This window comes from Pectinophora gossypiella, chromosome 21 (genome assembly GCF_024362695.1).
Source record: "Pectinophora gossypiella chromosome 21, ilPecGoss1.1, whole genome shotgun sequence".
NCBI classification, from domain to species: Eukaryota; Metazoa; Arthropoda; class Insecta; order Lepidoptera; family Gelechiidae; genus Pectinophora; species Pectinophora gossypiella.
Window position 1 is genome coordinate 7,909,512 of NC_065424.1, and position 20,313 is coordinate 7,929,824.

General features: G+C 39.5%; 1 protein-coding gene and 1 pseudogene across 1 annotated transcript; one reads left to right on the forward strand and one right to left on the reverse strand.

Annotated features, from left to right (window-relative positions):
- Window positions 1-2,045: 2,045 nt before the first annotated feature.
- LOC126376554 (pro-cathepsin H-like) lies at window positions 2,046-12,677 on the reverse strand. The gene is made up of 13 exons (XM_050024026.1): window positions 12,562-12,677; window positions 11,433-11,520; window positions 10,116-10,233; window positions 9,223-9,337; window positions 8,661-8,787; window positions 8,034-8,143; window positions 5,988-6,090; window positions 5,365-5,442; window positions 4,736-4,965; window positions 3,850-3,976; window positions 3,280-3,388; window positions 2,798-2,982; window positions 2,046-2,309 (listed from the first exon to the last, which is right to left on the reverse strand). Exons 1-13 carry the CDS (start codon window positions 12,626-12,628, stop codon window positions 2,129-2,131), a joined length of 1,638 nt encoding a protein of 545 aa, XP_049879983.1. The 5' UTR covers window positions 12,629-12,677; the 3' UTR covers window positions 2,046-2,128.
- LOC126376905 (U6 spliceosomal RNA) lies at window positions 10,774-10,854 on the forward strand (annotated as a pseudogene).
- Window positions 12,678-20,313: the final 7,636 nt, after the last annotated feature.

Sequence of the window (20,313 nt, forward strand, 5' to 3'; positions counted from 1 at the left end):
GGGTCTACACTTACATGCATTATGTATATATATATCATATACAGGTGTTAGTGACATTGTAACGAAAACTTTGAAGGATGATTGATACTATGATTTATGATGATAATTGTATTACTTCCTTTGATAACCGTCTGACATTTAATTTAATTTTAATGTTCATTTAACATTCGATTGGGGAGTCATATCGTATAACGAAACATTTTTTTTTGCATGCTATTTTAAGCGAAATGTGTGAAACTATAATTTTACTACTTTTACTGCTATATATGTACCACATTTTTTGCAATAAACGAATTTGAATTTGGATTCTGAGTTGATATCAAGAGGAATTTTGCGTCGCAAAAGTATGGAAGTGAAAATAATGAAAAAAAATGATATTGTTTTTAATATAGTTTATCTAGGTATCAATCAGTACTCATATTTTTCAACTACTTTTTTTATTTTTCACTGTCTATCCCGCTACACTTTTTATTAAATTCATTTCCTATACCTAAAGGTTGCCTGGAAGAGAACCTTAGCAATAAGGCCTCCTGTTGTACTACCAATCTAATTATAATACCTAATGTATTTTTAATATGATTTAAGTGCAATAAAGAGTTTTTGTATTGTATTGTGGCATTAACTACTTGGCCGGACAAATGGGGAGCGCTGACAGCTCTCACCCGGTACAAAGTTTAAGACAACAGGCCTGAGGGTGCCCAGTTGGGCGCGAACATCGGCTCAGGGCGACGTCTGAGAGGATTATATTTCGGAGAGGACCACGCCGGCGGGGTCGGTATCGAGGTTTTTAAGTGTTGTCGTGAGCTGATTGACCGCTAGCCATACGTTGTAGTAAATATTCCGAGGCAAATCCACAATAAGTTTACGTCGGTATAAACTTCCTAAATTCAGTTGTCGAAGTTTGAAAGCCTGTATTTTAAACTACCACTGTTTAGTTGTGGCCAACTTTAACCTTACAAACAAAAATAAAAAAAAAGAAAATATTTTTCAAAATATATACTAGTAAAACTAAGAATAACACTTTGAAGATACAATAACTTTTTACTAGATAAAAATCGCAAAAGATTTAGCTTTAGCTTAGGAAAAAAATAATGCAAAAAAAATAAAACTGTGGTACTTACAACACTACTATTATTAAGTAGTACTAAGTGTATTATTAGTACGTACTTAATTTTGCAGGCACGTGTATAAAAAAATATTTTTTCTCTTGCAGTGTAATTATTTATTTTTTTTTTTTTCAAAATATTTTTTTTTATTTTAATTTTTTCATTTTTTTTTTGTATGGTCACAGCAACTAAATAGTTGTAGTCTAAAATACAGGCTTATTAATAATATTAAAAGTTACGATTTAGAAAAACCCTTCTATTATTTCGTAATTGTTCTGAAACCCTATTTCGACCCTCATGTATCTAATGAACGATGCCAAAGTTCTAAAAGTCAACTGTCATACAATCATCACCCATTTTCATTAACTGAGTCTGCGCGGCTCTGCCCACATCATTGGGGATTGCGAGCGTGAAGCTGTCTGACTCTGACATCTGTAGTACAAAGGAATCTTCACTGGTAGTGGAAAATGCCACGAGATGGCGCTCTTTACTTGCTCTTTACGTACTAGTATATTTTATGTTTGTCTTCGGTAGTCACATAATGAGTTAGTTCTGGAAAATTGCCACAGAGGGCGCTTTATTGAAAGTTTCTAGTGATGTCTGTGATATTATCACAAGCGCACAAGCGTCTCTGTGGTCCAGTGGAAGAGCGTTGGACTCACGATCCGGAGGCCCCGGGTTCGAATCCCGATAGAGACATATTACAAAAATCACTTTGTGATCCGTAGTTTGGTTAGGATATTACAGGCTGATCACCTGATTATCCTTAAGTAAGATAATCCGTAATCAGAAGGCAGTGTATTATTATATTATACCACATATACAATACACCCCTGCCTACCCCTTCGAGTATACAGGCGTGATGCTATGACCTCTGTAAAAAGTCGAGTTATAAATATCTTATCTTATGTTGGCAAACTAAGAAAAAAACACATACGATTCAGAGGCACGTGGAAATTTATTAGGTACTACTTATATACAACATTGAAGCATTAGAACACTAGCACTAAAACTTGAGCACCCTATAGCACAGGGTAGAAGGCAGAATGCATGGTGTTGCAGTTGTCACCGGAAGCGGACAGCAGGATGTACCCGGACTCGCCCCAGGCCTCCCCCCACGAGTTCTTGATGATCCAGTACAGGTCTCCATCCCGGACACCGTAGCCGACGAGGGTCACTGCATGGTTCATTGGACCTGGCTCACTGTGGAACATTTTGGTAAGGTCAATAATCATAATGTCCTTACCAAACAAAGGACAGTCTGACAATGTCCCCATCGGGAATTGAACCTGGATCTCCAGATCGTGAACCCCAAGCTCTAACCTCTAGACAACGGAGGCTGTGAAGACCTGATTGTCCTGATGTAAGTACGTAGTCGTTACATGAGCCATGTCAAGGGCTTTGGCGGCTCAATAACAACCATGACACCAAGGTTATTATATATAGAGAGGATTGTATGTGTCATTTGTTCCACAATATAGACGTCTGCGTCAATTTCCAACTCATACTGTGGTTTAAAGCACACTATAGAAGAAGACCACAGATATTTTCCTGTTCTGAGAAGACCACAAGAAGACGAATTCTTCTACAGGTTTTTGAAAATATTCGGCCATTTCGTTAATGTGTCTTTTGACCAAACTGACCAACACGATCAAGCGTTTGGTCACAATCAAAATTGTGTCCATTCTTACCATTCAAGATCATAAAAGACCCCGCTTTTGTAGAAGACCATATTCTGAGTGACCAGCACGCCAACAGTGACTGGTCCGTATTTGTAGACGGCGGCGCGGAGTGCGTTAGGACTGTTCTTGGTGACTCCGACGTAGCCCTTGATGTTGTAGACCTCAGTCATGTTGTTTATGTTGCAATACCCGTCCTGGAACGATCAGTTCCAAATATCTTTATTAAGTTCCACCACCATGGTCCATGACCTCCATGGTCGGCCATTCTTGACCGTAAGTAATAAAAATAATAAAGTAAAATTATTTTTCAAAAATGTACTGGCTGGAGAAGTTGAAGCAGAAAAGGCTTCGTTTATTTGTGTGATTTGCAGCAAAAGATGCCGTGCTGCTATTGGCTCACAAGAGATCTTGCCGAAAAATGACAGCTACATAGCCACTGTTACCACCATCTGTCAAGATGTTGTAGCGAATGATGAACGATAAGTACCCACCTCTTCCAAATAGGGTCCATACTCTCGCACGGTAGGCATACCATGCTTCATGAGGTAATCGAATACCGCGTCGATAGCCTGCGTGCCCGCACATCCGTGACTGCGGAACCTGGTGGAAGAATCATATGATTTGGAGTGTAACTGCTTTGCCGGACAAATGGTGAGCGCTGAGGGCTCTCCCGCTACTAAAATTTAAGTCAACAGGCCTGAGGCCGTCCAGCTTGGCGCGAACCTCGGCTTAGGGCAGCTTCTGAGAGGGTTATATTTGAAAGAACGAATCAACCCTAGTGGGTCGACCCTAGAGGGTGACAAGCGCTGATTGAGGGAAATCGTCAACTACGCCAGCGGGATCAGTACAATGGTCCTGAATATGGTGTTTGTTGTCACCAGCTAATTGTCCGCCGCTGCGGCTAGTGTAGTCGGGTCGACAAGATCGTATATTACGTCCTTTGGGTGCCTATATTTTCCAGTAACGTAACCTCACTTTCACCTGATCTGGTACAGATCAGGGGGTTTGGCAAATGTAAAACAGAAGACCGAACAGCTTAAGCAAAATAAGCAGAAACTCACGCCCATGCGCAGTCAACAAGTGACTGCTCGCTGAGGTCCAGCACCCTCCCTCCATTGGCCCTCGCTAACGCCCCCTCCAACGTAGCTGCTGCTGCGAATGCCCAGCATGACCCGCAGCTCGCTTGGTCTGGAAAAAGGGAAACAATTTTTAAAATATCGGCAGACTGATAGATAGATAGATAAACACTCGACACACTGCACGGTTATTTCTTTTTATTTTAGTGCAATAAAGTGTATTTGTATTGTATTGGAATTCTATAGTCTCTGCTTACCCCAGTGGGAAATAGGCGTGAGTTTATGTATGTATGTATGTGTATGTATGTATTGTATTGTATTGTATTGACGTTGCCCAGATATTTCTAAATTTTGTGAGTTTTTATAAAGATCCAGAGAAACAAAGTCAAGCAACGCCAGGTGCAGTCAGCCATTAGACTGTGGTTCGAACTCGATTCTGACGAAACACAAATGGAACTTATCTGTTAGTGATAGCATCATCTCCATAGTGTTTATTCCATTTTCCGAGTTCGTTTACCTAACCTGAAGATTTGACAGGTCCGGTCGCCTGTCTGACCTTCCAATTCACGAAGCGAAAACCAGCCCAATACAGGTTAGGTCACATACTTCCGAAACGCATTTCTTGGGAATGTGTGTTTCCTGACAATGTTTTCCTTCACCGCTGAGCACGTCATGGTTGGAGTAGGTAGAGACCACAGAATTCCACTTGATAGGATCCTGACAAAATATTTTCGCTTCCTCCACTCTCGTCAAAGTCTATGCATGCTCGCCGGTTTCGAGTTTTGAGTACTTTTGACCAGACCTTTCTTCAAAACATCTTGGATTTGAACCCCATATTTTCACTTTTTTTGTTAAGTACCCAAATACTTACTTCTAACAGGCGAAAGGACACCCAGGTCCCTCAGATCGAAGTTCAGGGGTAGATGACTAGCCATGTCCTCGATCTCTGCGTCAGTGTGGGGAAACTTGTGCGTGCCTTCACGGATGGGGTCAGATACCCCCATCCCGCTGAGGTATGACAGCTCTTCCATAGTCTTGTCTGCGAATTGGTTGATAGCTAGCCTGTAGCTGAGTTTCTTTTTGTTGTGCTCCTCAATGTGGCTGGAAGGAGAGAATAGATTTCTGTGATAACATATAACATATTTACTACTAACATATTTATGGAGCGCGATGTTCGTGCCTCGCACAGCAGCGTCTGCAGAATATCAGACTCGTAGTCCACGCTGCGACTTGTACTGAGTGAGGCCCTTTCCTTCAGGCAGGGTGTCCTTATTGTTTTACTGTTATTTTATGGAAATTACAAAATTATGTTACTGTATTGTTCTTGTTTGTGGCTTCCTTTTATAAGATGGTCTGTGTTACTTTTTCACGCTTAAACCAATTTAAATGTTGATGCAAATTTGAAACTCAGGGGAAAATATAGGATAATTTGTGTCCTGGATATCACCCGGGAGTGGATATCAATCGTTTCACCTGCTCCAAACTTCACAGCCGACTTACCGCCAGTTTTGCCTGAAGATCTCCTGTCTCATTTTATGTTCTTCTTCTTCGTAATTTTTGTCGTGGTGCCTCTTGAACCTGAAGACAAAGGATGTTTTATTTTTCTTAAAAGGCTTCGCCTTAATGAGTACATTAGTTCTATGTTGAAGGATATGTGTGCAGAAGGTGTCAAATTTATATCACTGTCACTGCCAATTGTCATAATAAAGGACTTTCCTCTAAGGACTTTCCAGGATACGTTTCCCAAAAATAATATAGATGGCGCTGTAAAGATATTATACAGGGTGTAAGTGACATCGTAACGAACACTGAGCGAGATTATTCAGACCATGATTCTGAGTTAATATGAAGTGGAATTTCCGGACGGAAAATTTATGAAGATTTTTGTTATTTTTTATATTATTTTCAGTTCCATACTTTTCCACTTGATATCAACTCAGAAACATGATCTGTATCATCCCTCAAAGTTTTCATTACGATGTCACTAACACCCTGTATAATGAAAGGTCATATTTTTTTAGACAACGCGGTTGACGGTACGTCATTCAACGGATAACATCTCTGCTTACCCGAATGGAAACTAAGCGTAGATACATTTAAGTTCTAATAGAAAGTGCTCTTACCTGCGGAAAGCGCTGCTCACGTCGCTATCGATGGTAGGATGCAGCACCTTGAGAGCCTCATGCAGGTCATGAGACAGTTCTGACCATTCCTCGCAGTGAAGTCCTGAGAAATAAAAATACTTCAGGGCAACAAGGCAAGTGTGAATATCGTCATTGCCAATTTAAAAGCTCTTAAGTGTCACCCTCACCAAATTTCTTTTTTGTCAGGATCGAATAGTATTTTGCTCCTAAAACATTCAGTACAAACTTTTATGTACGTAAATATCAATTATCTTTTAATATTTTTTTCTACTCCTCTACTTTAATCTGGCATTTAAATAACCAAAAAGTCTAATATAAGTACATACTTACATAATTAAACTCTTTGAAAAAGTGTACGCTCTATGGCCTATAAAAGCATTGTTTACAAAGTGTAACTGTACTATAATGTCGCCAAAAAAGCATTGTTATTGTTTTTTTTTTTTGACCTGGAAACTGGCACCTTTACTTTGTTTAGTGCCATAGATATACTATAAAAAAAAGTATACATTTGCCGCCATTTTCCCGCGCGTTGGAAAATAAATTGGAAAATTTTTGTGTTTCGTTTAAAATTACGTCGTCGTAGAAAAAGTATTGTATGCAACGTTGTATAACTAGGTCAAAAAATGCTCGTGGCGTCTCTTATTGCGATGTTCGCCAAGGCTCACATCGCAACTCACGCCACTCGCATTTTTTGACCCTTCTTATACAACTGTTGCATAAAATACTATTAACGCACTGTCATACTGCTTCTATGCTGTTCTGGGAGCAAATAAAAAACATAGAAAACGTTCAGCTGCTTGTCTTCCCGGGCATGTCGTAAAAACCGACAGAGGGATTGTGTCCTCTAACATGATGGACTAATGTTATGGGCGATAGGCTGATCCCTTATCACCATAAGGTTCATCATATCCAGCTTACGACATCGTATCAACAGTGGCTGCAAGTTGTCTTTGATTACTTGTGGCTCTGCCCACCCCATTAGGGATTACGGGCGTGAGTTTATGTATGTATGTATGTATGTCATACAAAAAAAATCAGGTTTTTTTTTTAATTTCTGTATAATTAACCCGATTGCACATAATAGATTTTAAATTGGCAACGACGATTTGGAGTTTTTAGATAAGCATGTCCCGGTGAGCTTGTGGTCAAATGCTTGCCTATCTCCCTTAAAAAAATACTTAAGGAAATGCCAACGCAAAGACGGGTCTGCCCGACATCCGCGGCGCGTAGATAAAAAAAAAATTTTTAAATAAAATGTGTGGCATCCTAACTTTACCAAAATAGGAATCTCTCAACATTCCACTTATAATAAATTCTTAGGTACGACCACGTAAAATCCTTACTCACAACATTACACGCATTTTTACATTCATCACACTATGTTATGTTATGTAGAAGTAGACATAACAAGGTAGATGTAAGTTCATTCAGTGTCGGTGTCATAGTCTAGGCTATGGCATTATGCTGAGGTGGAACCATTTCGGCATACATTCATAATTGTGTTATTTTGTTTTAATGTGTGAAAACAATAAGTATAATTAAAACACATAATAACGGGTTCTTACCGCGTTTAAAGCAGGGATATGAGACTCCCGATATTTCGACACTGTTGCAAGCGCCATTATCACGGGATGACTGATGAGATTGGAGTGGAATATCGGGAGTCTCATATCCCTGCTTTGAACGCGGTAAGAACCCGTTATTGTGTGTTTTAATTATGATAATAACCGCGTAAACTTAAAACAATGTAACAATAAGTATGTCGAATAAATATTTTTTCTTTCTTTCTTTCCTTCTTTATTCACCCTTTATGCCTGGAAGATATTAATATTTAGCGATAAGGCCGCCGATTGTATTTCTCTTGTCACATTTTTAATTGTTTTAGTGTTGTGTTTACATGTGCAATAAAGCGTTTTTCTATTATTTTGTATTGTGTTGTATTGTACTGTACTGTACTGTACTGCACTGCACTGCACTGCACTGTACTGTACTGCACTGTACTGTATTGTATTGTATTTAACTCACGGCGCGCGTCGAGATCATCTAGCTTCACGTCATCCTTGTAGTTGTAGTAGTTGACCACCTCGTCACTCTGGAGGGACCCGTCCTTCGTGTTGAAGGATTTCTTATAGTGGCTGGAACATTCCGACACAAAAGCTCATCATCAAATATTACTACGTAAAGAACGGACACTCTTCGCCCCGCACCAATTCATATCGCCGCCGAGCTAGATCCACCTCACCCCCGCTGGGTCTCGCTTTCGTCTAAATAACTGTGCCGAGGATTTTCTTGCCCCTTTTATTCTTCAGCTGTACAGGCTGGGAGAAGCTGCAGAAGTCTTAGGCGGATGAGACATTCGTTATGTAAAAAATAGTCATTGCGCGTTGGGCTCACGATCTTGAGGTCCCGGGTTCAAACACAATAAATGACTTTGTAATCCCTAGTTTGGTTAGGACATTACAGGCTGATCACCTGGTCTGAAAGTAAGATGATCCGTGCTTCGAAAGCCACGTTAAGCCGTTGGTCCCGGTTGCTACTTACTGATGTAAGTACGTAGTCGTTATATGAGTCATGTCAGGGGCCTTTTGGGGCTCAAGTAACCCTGATAATCCACCTCACAAACCACACGATAGAAGAAGAATTGAGACTCACTGCAACGGTATGACGATTTCCCCATCAATGGCAGTCACAAGTAGAGTCTCCTCTACCTTCAACACGCGACGTGACACTGAGTTCTTCGTCCACACCTGCACTGTCCTGCCATCATGCTCCTTCTCTCCTATAACGAAAAAAAACAACTGTCTTAATCATATCAGTAAATAATAGCATGATGTCAGTTCGACGTACTTGCTTTTAAAATTTTCACAGGCGTTTCACAAAGTTTACTAACTACTCCGAATGGCTCTGAACCGGCATGCGTGTATGAAATGATTGATTAATGTGGAGGAAGCAATAAAAGTGGGTCAGGATCGAAGCAAATGTAATTCTATAGTCCCTGCTTACCCCAGTGGGAAATAGCCGTGAGTTTATGTATGTTTACCGACTAATCTCCTTATTATTTTTGTGCGGAGTGTCCTGGCTGTAGCTACGTCTAATAATACGTATGTGTACACTTTAGTACCGTGTCACATTAAACATTTAGACAAATTAAACTAGGAGTCTCACTAAATATCAAATATATTAGTGCGATAGAGTTCTAAAGTAACCAACATACCTGAATACTCGAACTCAGACAGGGAGGGCAGGAACTCCTCCTGGTCATCAAAGTACATGTCCACCTCACATTTGACCTCAGTTTTAGAGTCATCCTCCGCTACTTGTGGGTGAACCTGAAATTATAGAATACAGAATAATAACTACGTACGGTCACGAGCATTAATATGTATATACTTTGGTACCATGTCACATTAACTTTTTTGACAAATTGAACTGTAAGTCTCACTAAATGTCAAATATGTTAGTGCGACAGAGTCCTAAAGTGGGTACATTATATTGCTCATGACTGTACGGTAACTCTACGCCCCGCACCAATTCGTACCACGCGTCGATTTCACCCCCTCTGGGTCTAGTAGTATGTTTTAGTCTTAAATGGGTAGAAACCAGGGGGATTAAAAAGGCAACATCAACACAATTCACCTAAAAGCAATATTGCTATTTGACATGTGTTTGCATTGCGCACATGTAATGCGCAAATGTCAAGTAGCAATATTGCTTTTTAGGTCAATTGCTTCGATGTAGCCTCCCCCCCCCCCCCCCCTTCCCTCGAACTCGAACCAAAAAAGTACTTCAAATCCATTTTTCAATAGAATAAAAATCTAGCTTTTTTTTATATGTTGGAAATATTTATTTGCGCCACTCAAGATGTTTCTGATTTTGAATAATATAAAAAATATCCCTACAAAAGAAAAGAAATCATCAAAATCGGACCTGTTCTTGACAAATTAGAACTTAGGAAGCTCAGGATTTATTGACTCCATTAATATAAAAAACTACGCCTACAAAAGAAAAAAAACATCAAAATCGTTGGCAAATAAGAAGTGTAACAGTGAAACCCTTCAGGGCCCAGGAAATTTGAATCCCCCCGTGTGAGACAACACTTATACTCACCATGTAGATCTTTCCGTAATGAAAATCGTGTTCATTATCATAGTAGGAGCCGTAGTAATAGCGGGTGATTGTACCCCCAAACATGTCGATCCGAGATCGGTTGTGTATTGAACTGTACCTGTTGACCAATTAAAAAATAAATAAATAAGTAAGAAAATATATTTGCTGTAGGTGTGGGTACTTAGTTCATCTTGCGATGGATGTACCTCTTATTCCATTGGGATATATTCGTGAGAGTATGCATATGAATTGATGGCCCATCTGTGACCATGAGTGCTGCTGATAATGCAACTCTTCTTCTTACGTGTGGACACTTCTATACAGAGTGTTAGTGACATCGTAACGAATAAGGATGGTATTAATAAACTATTCCATGCCAGGCTAACAACAATAGGCATGTTGTGAGCCATGTCAGGGGCCTTTGGCGGCTCAATAGTAACCCTGACACCAATTTTGATAAGGTTGGTAATTCACTTCACAACCATGAAGAAGAATTGAGACTGAACTTTGAGACTGCCCTCAAGATCATGTCAATGTGACAGTTCTTATATAAAAACAGTGACTTGAGCATGATCTTGAGGGCAGTCTCAGCTGAGATTTGTTTATTACTACCACCTTAAGATTCAGACCATGATTCTGAGTTGATATCAAGTGGAATTTGCCGGCAAATTATTTGAAAAGATTAGCATGGCCCCTGTGCAAGAATGACACGCAAAATCGTGAAGCGTTCCACATTTTTAGAAGCACCTAGTAGGCCAGTATGGTAGTCGCAACTGATTCGAAACTGACTCATTGCGTTGCTTATCAGTTGCTAGTGCAATAAGGGCCTCTCTATGTGTACCATCAGGCATAGTAAAAAAAAAATCAATTCCATGCTATTGCGATGGAAAATTCCACTTGATATCAATTGAGAATCATCCCTCAGTTTTCTTTTACGATGTCACTAACAGCCTGTATGTTACCTGGATTGAAACGTGAGTCATTTTTGAGGTTTTGTTGTCGAAAATCACACCAGAACGTGATTTTTCTAGAAGGCGCTTAGGCTCTAGACAGACGGACCGCATTGCAACTGCAATCCAACCGCAAATTGCAGTTCAGGTGCAGCTTGAGCATTCAAGCATTTTGCAGTTCTGCAGTTGACACGACTGCAATAGAACTGCAAACCAAACGGGCAGTCCGATTGCAGTTCAATTGCAGGCGTACAGTCGTGCTGCACAGTTGGTTTGCAGTTCTATTGCAGTCGTGTCAATTGCAGTTCTATTGCAGTCGGTCCGTCTGTCTAGAGCCTTACAAGGCGCATACAAGGTATGAACGTACCAGATCTCGAAGGGCTTCATGATGTCGGCGGACAGGTTGATTTCCTCAGCCTTGAAGTGATACTCCTCCGGCCAGGATATAGAAGGTGCTGTAACAATAACATTTTGCATGAGTTGTTCAATACAAGCTACTCCAGCTCATCATTATTTTTTTGATGTGACTTATTGTAGATTTGCCGCAGATGGTATCTACTACTTAGTCGGACAAATGGCTCTCCATTTGTCCGACTCTCGCTGAGGGCTCTCACCCAGTGCAAAATTTAAGACAGCTTGAGGGTGCCCAGTTGGGCGCGAACCTCGGCTCAGGGAGTCGTCTGAGATGGATAATATTTGAAAGAATTAATCGACTCTAGTGGGTCGATAGCGGTAAGCGCCGAAAAAAGGAAATAGTCGACCACGCTGGCGGGTCGGTATAGGGGTCCTGAGGTGTTTGTTGTCGCGAGCTGATTGGCCGCCTCTATGGCTAGAGTAATCGGGTCGTCAGAAAGGAAGCGCTGAGGGCTCTCAGTTGGAAATTCATATTTGGATCATAGATCATTGAAAAGAGCGATCTCGCCGCCGCCTGCGCCTATTTTGTGGAACAAATAACACAAACAATCTTCTTCTATCGTGTGGGTTGTACGGTGGATTACCAACCTCATCAACCCTGGTGTCAGGGTTATTATCGAGCAGTCAAAGGCCCCTGACATGGCTCATGTAACGACTACATACTTGCATCTGTAAGTAGTAACTGAGGCCTACGGCTTAACTTCCGAAGCATGGATCATCTTACTCTCGGACAATCGGGTGACCAGCATGCAGTATCCTGACGAACCCAGGGTGCACACAGTTTATTTAACGGCCTCCGTGGTCCTAGTTTGGTTAGGACATTACATACTGATCACCTGATTGTCCGAAAGTAAGATGATCCGTGCTTCGGAAGGCACGTTAAGCCGTTAGTCCCGGTTACTACTTACTGATGTACGTAAGTATGTAGTCGTTACATGAGCCATGTCAGGGGCCTTTGGCGGCTCAATAGTAACCCTGACACCAGGGTTGATGAGGTTGGTATTCCACCACGCAACCCACATGATAAGAAGCAGTTTATTTGCAATAAGATACACATGCAAAAAGTGAATGAATAATCTTACCCAAAGCATATCCGTATACGGAATTGACCACAAAGGTCAGAGCCACCAACCCTGCGAAGATACCCATGTTGACCCCTGCCAGCTACTGTGGTCTTAGGCTTTACAGACCTATTTATATATACCATGCCATGATAACACTAATAGCCTGTATACACTGTGTCGTCAATCGAGTACCCTTATACTGAAAACCATATAAGCGCCTTTTGAAAACTCACATTTCACATAACCTCGCAATTAGGGCCTTTCCAGGCCACGTTCCTTAAAAACAACATAGATGGCGCTGTACAGATTTTTCTTCGTTTACCTTCAAATTGCATGGATAACAGACATTATGCGTCTTTTATCTTTGGTTTTTGATATAAATGATGACCCTTATTATTGCAAAGCTGAAGTGGCAGTGGGCAGGACACATAGCGAGGAGAACCGATGGCCGCTGGGGCGGAAGGGTTCTTGAAGGGGATGCGGGCAGCGCAGGACCGATCGTCGTGGAGATCCTTGGGGGAGGCCTATGCCCAGCAGTGGGCGTCGCACGGCTGATGATGATGATTATTACACGAATGACCTCCGTGGTCCAGTGGTTGAGCGTAGAGCTCACGATTCGGAGGTTCCGGGTTCGATTCCCGGTGGGGACGTATCACAAACATTACTTTGTGGTTCCTAATTTGGTTGGGACATTACTGGCTGATCACCAGATTGTCCGAAAGTAAGATGATCCGTGCTTAGGAAGACACGTTGAGCCGTTGGTCCCGGTTACTACTTACTGATGTAAGTAAGTAGTCGTTACATGAGCCATGTCACCTTTGGGGCCTTTGGCGGCTTAATAATAACCCTGACACCAGGGTTGATGAGGTTGGTACTCCACCTCACCACCCACACGAAAGAAGATTACAACAAGGTACAATTACATCTTCCACCCATTATTATTCTAATGCAAATATCAAGCAACAATTATTTTACATTACCTTAGTTTTTTTATTCTATAGTCTCTGCTTACCCCGGTGGGAAATAGGCGTGAGTTTATGTATGTATGTATGTAGTTTTTGGAATAATTATGGAAGTACCCACGTAATGAAAAATAGGTAAGTAGTAACCGGGATCTACGACCTAACGTGCCTTCTGAAGATCGGATTATCTTACTTTCGGACATACAACCTCGTTTTACACAGACACCACACATTGACGTCATCTTACACGCGCATCTGTGTGTGTGTGACGCCATACGATTCAAGTCTAAACTGTGTTCGAGGGGGGGTGAGGTAAACCTAGCTCAGACGCTGGTGGGGAGCGGAGAGTTGCCGTTCTATACGTAGTATTATTACTTATTCAATGGTTGTAGAGGGTCTGGATTATAAAATCGTAAAAACATCGATGGTCGTAACATCGAACACTTTGCATCGAAAGGTCAATACAGCGAACGTGCTTAGTTAGGGGAGTCCGATTTTACTCAGTGAGTTATTACAACTGAAGGTAAAGAGCTGATCTAAGTCTTTGGACCCTCTGTGGAACCCGAGTGCTGAACGTACTTAGTATTGAAGGTATGCCTCATATAAGTGGGTAAGTGAAAAACCTTCTTTAAACCGCCAAAAATAGCCGATAATTCGTTGAAACAAACAGGTCATTAGAAATATTTTTATGACATCTGATTTGAAATGCTATTATGCATTTATTGTAATAATTATTCATTAGTACAAAAGCGGGTTGATAACAAATGTCGATAAGGATTCTACTAAAACTGTTGTTATGCCAAATCCAAAATGCGAGGTCAGGTATGGAGGTAAATAAGTTTTACGGATTACTCTAGCCATAGAGGCAGCCAATCAGCTCGCGACACCAAACACTTCAGGACCCCGATACCGACCCCGCCGGCGTGGTCGATGATTTCCCTCAACCAGCGCTTATCGCTATCGACCCACTAGGGTCGATTAATTCTTTCAAATATTTTTCCTCTCAGACGACGCCCTGAGCCGAGGTTCGCGCCCAACTGGGCACCCTCAGGCCTGTTGTCTTAAACGTTGTACCGGGTGAGAGTCTTCAGCGCTCCCCATTTGTCCGCCCAAGTAGTTAATGCCATCTGCGGCAAATCTACAAAGTCAAAAAAAAGAAAAAAAAACGTACGATACAACACGTAGACATGCGGAATCAAGAGATCACATTTGTAATAATAATAAGTAACTCTAAAATTTTCCATTAGGTATAAGAAGTCAACTTTGGGTCAAGGAATAGGTAGATACCTACGTACAGTCATGAGCAATATAATGTACCCACTTTAGGACTCTGTCGCACTAACCATATTTGACTTTATTGAGACTTTCAATTCAATTTTTCAAAAAAGTTAATGTGACATGGTACCAAAGTGTATACATATTAATGCTCGTGACCGTACGTATAGTACCTATTACGTAAGTAGTTATTTTTTTCCTATTCCAAGTAAACTTTGTACATTTTTTTTGTCACTGTCAATCTCCTGTCCTAGAAGAGAATTTTAAATAAATATGTTATTAATAACCGTTTTACACAACTTCCGAGTGAGAGCCCTCAGCGCTGCCCATTTGTCCGGCCAAGTAGTCGATGCCATTTGCTTGCCTACAATAAATAAGTCACGTCAAAAAAGCTGCCAAGTTGTCTTCTCATTACTTGTGGCTCTGCCCATCCCATTAGGGATAACGGGCGTGAGTGTATGTATGTATACGTCAGTTAAAGCCTCAGTGGTTTAGAGGTTGGCGCGTCAGGCTCTCGACCTGGGGGTCCGGGTTCGATTCCCGATGAGGATTTTGTCGAAATCACTTTGTGAGGCTATCTTTTGTATGGTAAGGACATTGCAGGCTTAAATCACCTGATTGTTGGAAAAAGTGGGATGATGAGGGCACGTGAAGCTGTTGGTCCCGGCTACCGTAAAATACCTTCACCAACCCGCAGTGGAGCGGCGTGATGGAGCATGCTCCATGCTACAGTTGATTGAGGGGAGGCCTGTGCCCAGCACTCGGACGTAAGTATATAGGCTGTTTAAAAAAAGTATGTACAAGTAGGTATTTAGCTATCACACGTTAATACATGAAAAGAGAAATTAATAGGGGACTATATTTTCTATCACCAAAATTTATATTTGTCATCAAGATGTATCACCTAATAAATAGATCTATCGCCACGAAATATTTTCGTTCTCAGATAAACAAAAATTGTTCCCAGGTATGAATTATCAAATTAATGTTAATATATGTGTAAAATAAGAGATCGATAACCAATAAAATTATATTGCATTACATGAATATAAACTTCATTCTTATAATAACAGTTTTGTTACTTAAATAATAACTCTGTGCTCAGAATGGTAGATCTGTCACCAAATAAATCGATTATCGATCCCTGACTGCGACTCCTTTTTATTTGATATTTTGTCACCAATACAGTAGTAACATTTTATTTCGTTCAGATATTAAATTAATAGTATTCGTTACCAATTTAATACATCAATTTATAATTTTAATGAAAAAATGATCAAAGGGGCGGAGACAAATTGGCGCGCTTTAAAAATTGACTAATCCGGCCTCAACGATGGGTAGTAGGTAACTAGGTTCGATCACACGATGCGCGACGCGGACGGCGTGCCATAAGCCAGCCATTTTAAACCAGCGCTGATTGTTCAGTGGTAATTATTTTAAACAATAAATATTGATTATATTGACTTTAATTGTTTTATTTACTACTCTGCTAAATATAATTTATACTACCAGTGGAAATTTAGAACCTTGGGAGTCTAGTTAAGTAGCAGAATCTTTTGGTTGAAACGATGATGACAACCCTAATTTTTTATTTGAACTTAATGCAATTTTCTAGTAACATAATATGATTTATTGGTAATCTCTTTAAATTAGTTTGTTTAAATACTTATTAGGACACACCTATTATAATACATACAAAAACATTTATTTGGTACTAGACCTTATATCTCAGGATTTTAGGTGATTTATTGTGGAACTGATTTTGCATTGTTTGGTGACTACATTTTGGTGACAAATCTACTATTTTGAGGACAAACCCTATTATTTAAGAAACACAAAACTAATTAAATTGGTGATAGCTTAAATGATACCCAAATTAATACAAAAGAGGAACACATGTTGTGCCGACCCCACAAAGAGTGGGATAAACACTAAAAAGTACCTCCTTAGTGAAGTGGATTACCAGCAACTTCATCAACCCTGGTATCAGGGTTATTATTGAACCGCCAAAGACCCCTGACATGACCCATGTAACGACTACGTACTTAAATCACTAAGTAGTAACCGGAACCAACGGGTTAACGCGCCTTCCGAAGCACGGATCATCTTACTTTTGGACAATCAGGTGATCAGCCGTAATGTGCTAACCAAACTAGGGATCACAAAGTGCTTTTTCTGATATGTCCCCACCGGGATTAGAACCCGGGGCCGCCGGATCCTGAGCTCAACGCTCAACCACTGCACCATGAAGGCCGTTGTACATTGATGTAATTTCAGATCAATGAATTTCCATTTATTATTATCACTGTAAAAAAGTACCAAAATTCAAAATTACTTATTTGCTCATAAAGCATGGCAAACACATCATTACATCTTACCTCTCTCTCTCTTTGATTACCTTATGTCCACAGTAATAAAATAAGCTTATATTTTTTCAAATATTATAATTATGTTAAAATAAAATTCATTGTTGTGAAATTACAATATAAAAAAAAATATTGCGGCACTCAAATATAATTCGAGCATTTATCATTATTACCCTATTATTCTAATTTCAAAATAAGTAATTTAATGACATTAATCTCATTACTTTATCCTTCGCACGCAAACATTTTTAAACAAATTGGTAGCTCTATCAAACTACGTAAATAGTCGCCGTAAAGTGAAAGCCACCTTTTTAAAAATCGCATTCTAATTATGACTGTTATTTTCTTCAACTGGCCTAAAGGCCACCAAACCAGGCCAAAAAATTCCAAAAAAAAAATTCCACAAAACTTTTACCTGGATTTAAGGTGATTCGTTTTCCATACAAAAGTTGATGCAGTGCTACAGGAAAACGGATAGAGGAATATTGTTATAAAACCGATAAATAGTAATATTTTGGTGTATTATTTTCGCAAACTAACAAAAATTTAGGGTCCGAATACGAGAAGTACCATATTTCAGACCCTCAATTTTGATCAATTCTACATTTGTAGTGGTGCAGATTACAGTGTATTTGCTGAGCGTGTAGAGGTGTCAATGTTAGTTTGTGTGCGTGATAGTTTTTTTTTTTTCTAAAGGCTTTGACTACTTGACAAGTGTAATAGAATGTCAGTGACAATTTATAAAGAGATTTTGTATGAAGAGAATAAATATAAATAAAAAACTAAAAATACTACAATCTGAGAAAAGGAATATTGGAAAAATATTTTTGTAATAACGTATCTTATTTAAACATTTTTAAATAATGGGTAAATACCGTGTTTTAAAAGAGGACATATATTATAATAAAAAATCAATACATAAAATGAAATGGCTGTATGGGCATAGTTCCCTTTGCCTTACCCTTCGGGGAAAACCAAATCAAAAAAGAAGTTGTTGCATTTGCCGGCCTAAATAGTAGTCATTTATAATTAATTGTTTTTCCATCCAACATACAGATTTATTTATATTCTCTTTGCCGCGGACTTTTTGGTGGGACCGGGAACGGGAAGGTTGCTTTCTTCATTGAATAATCTAAATAATCAATACGAAGTGGTGTTTTGTGGTTAATGATCACATTAGTCGGAAAACATTCCCGATAGTATTATTAAATCGGAATATTCAATAAACAAAGTGTACCTATCTATTTTCGCTTTGCGCCAACAAGCCGCTTACTTCGTTTGGGGTTCGGAGTAGGAGTCTGCTCCGAGGGTGGGGCTTAGGTTTCATCATTTCATTAATCATCATCAAGAAAAAAAAACACAAGACATGGCTGTATGTTCATAGTTCCCTTTGCCTTGCCCTTTGGGAAAAAAAATAAGATAAATTATGATTTTTTTTTTTGGTTATTTTGTCCGTAGGACAGGCAAAGGGATCATAGCCCATACAGCCAAAGATAAATTATGAAATTCTTATGTATAATAAACAAACATCACAGACATCATGACAGATCTAATACTAAATAAAATCTTTTTTCTTTTTTCTATTTGACTTATTTATGAATTTTAATCAAGAAAACGTGATAATAAGTTCGACAGCAACCAGTTCAGGTCCCCGAAACAGCCCATTTCAGGCCGCGTATATATGGAAATACTACTTCAATACGTCCCAGCCTCGTCTTTTTTTAACGTCCTCGTTATAAAAAGACGTCCTAACCAGAACTAACTAACCTAACAATAAACACCACGCGTAAATATATGTCCAGAAATGCGCTGTGAGTCGTCTGGACTGGGCGCGAAAACAACATAGAATTCGATTAGGTGCTAAGTGTCCCGCATGCTATCACCAGCTGTTACTGACATACGTATGAAGTCCCGCGGATTTTATTGGAACTAAATGACAAGTCATAATAATTATATGCGGATACTGCGACATCAGCGCCGTGCTTGCGGGACGTCCTGAAGCGCTATTACATCTTTCAAACGCGATGCGACAAAGTTTGAACCTACGCAATTTAGGAAAAATCTACCTTATTATTACTGTACTGTGATCGTTATTTGTAAAATCATACAATACATATACACAATTCTTTATACACAATATAATTATTATGACATATTGTGGACTTTTCGGTATACCTACAAAAAAGGAACAATTCAACCATACGTTGTTTTGTTATATCTCAATGGGCTCAGGCAGCGTTTTCGCCGAAAGCTCCAAGTCGGCTATATTTGTAACGATAATTATGTTTGACATTCATCATCATTTTTGAACCATTTTATACAAAAAAAATACTTACGTATAAATTATAAACCCTAAAGCACGCCCATGAATCACTCTACTCATTGGTGAAAACCGTATGAAAATCCGTTCAGTAGTTTTTTAGTTAGCCGCATGTTCACTGATGCGATTAATGCCTGTTAGAATTTTACAAAATAAAAAATACGGAAATTACGGAAGGTACTTCAGTGCAAAGTAAATTATTGTATACTTAATTATAATATTATTGGTAAAAGTGATAATTTTTGAAAATTCCGTAACAAATAGACGGGTTCGCCAAATTCAATTGTAAAAAAAAATACAAAAAGTAAAAACAATTAAAACATGCAGTTGGGTTTGAACCGTGAACCTTAAGAATGGCGGCTACTGCTTTACCAAATGCGCCATTTAGAAGTTAGAAGTAGACTTCAAATTATGCATCTCTTTTAATAGCTAACCTAGTTCGCATGTGTGTGTGACAGCTTCGTGTTGTACACAAATTGAAATGACACCAACTTTTGATGCAATGTTTCAATATGATATCTTCAGTAAATACTTCAAAATTGTAGCTTAACTTAAAGATAATGTATGTAAGATTTCGCCACCTAACATTTCACTGGGTCAGAACTCAACACTAAACGAATAAATGGAAAAAAATACGAAAACTGCAGAAGTAACGCCATCTACTGACGCAGCGTTACCTAGCTGACTGAAACACATCACCTTAAAGTAGCTTGTCTTTAGGCTACTTGACAACCTAGTCAAATGAGACACTTTTTACGAAACGTCAAAACGAAAGTTTTCTTTGGAGTTTGTAAGGAAATACTGGGGGGTTAAAATAGCCACATCGACGCAATTCATCTAAGAAAGC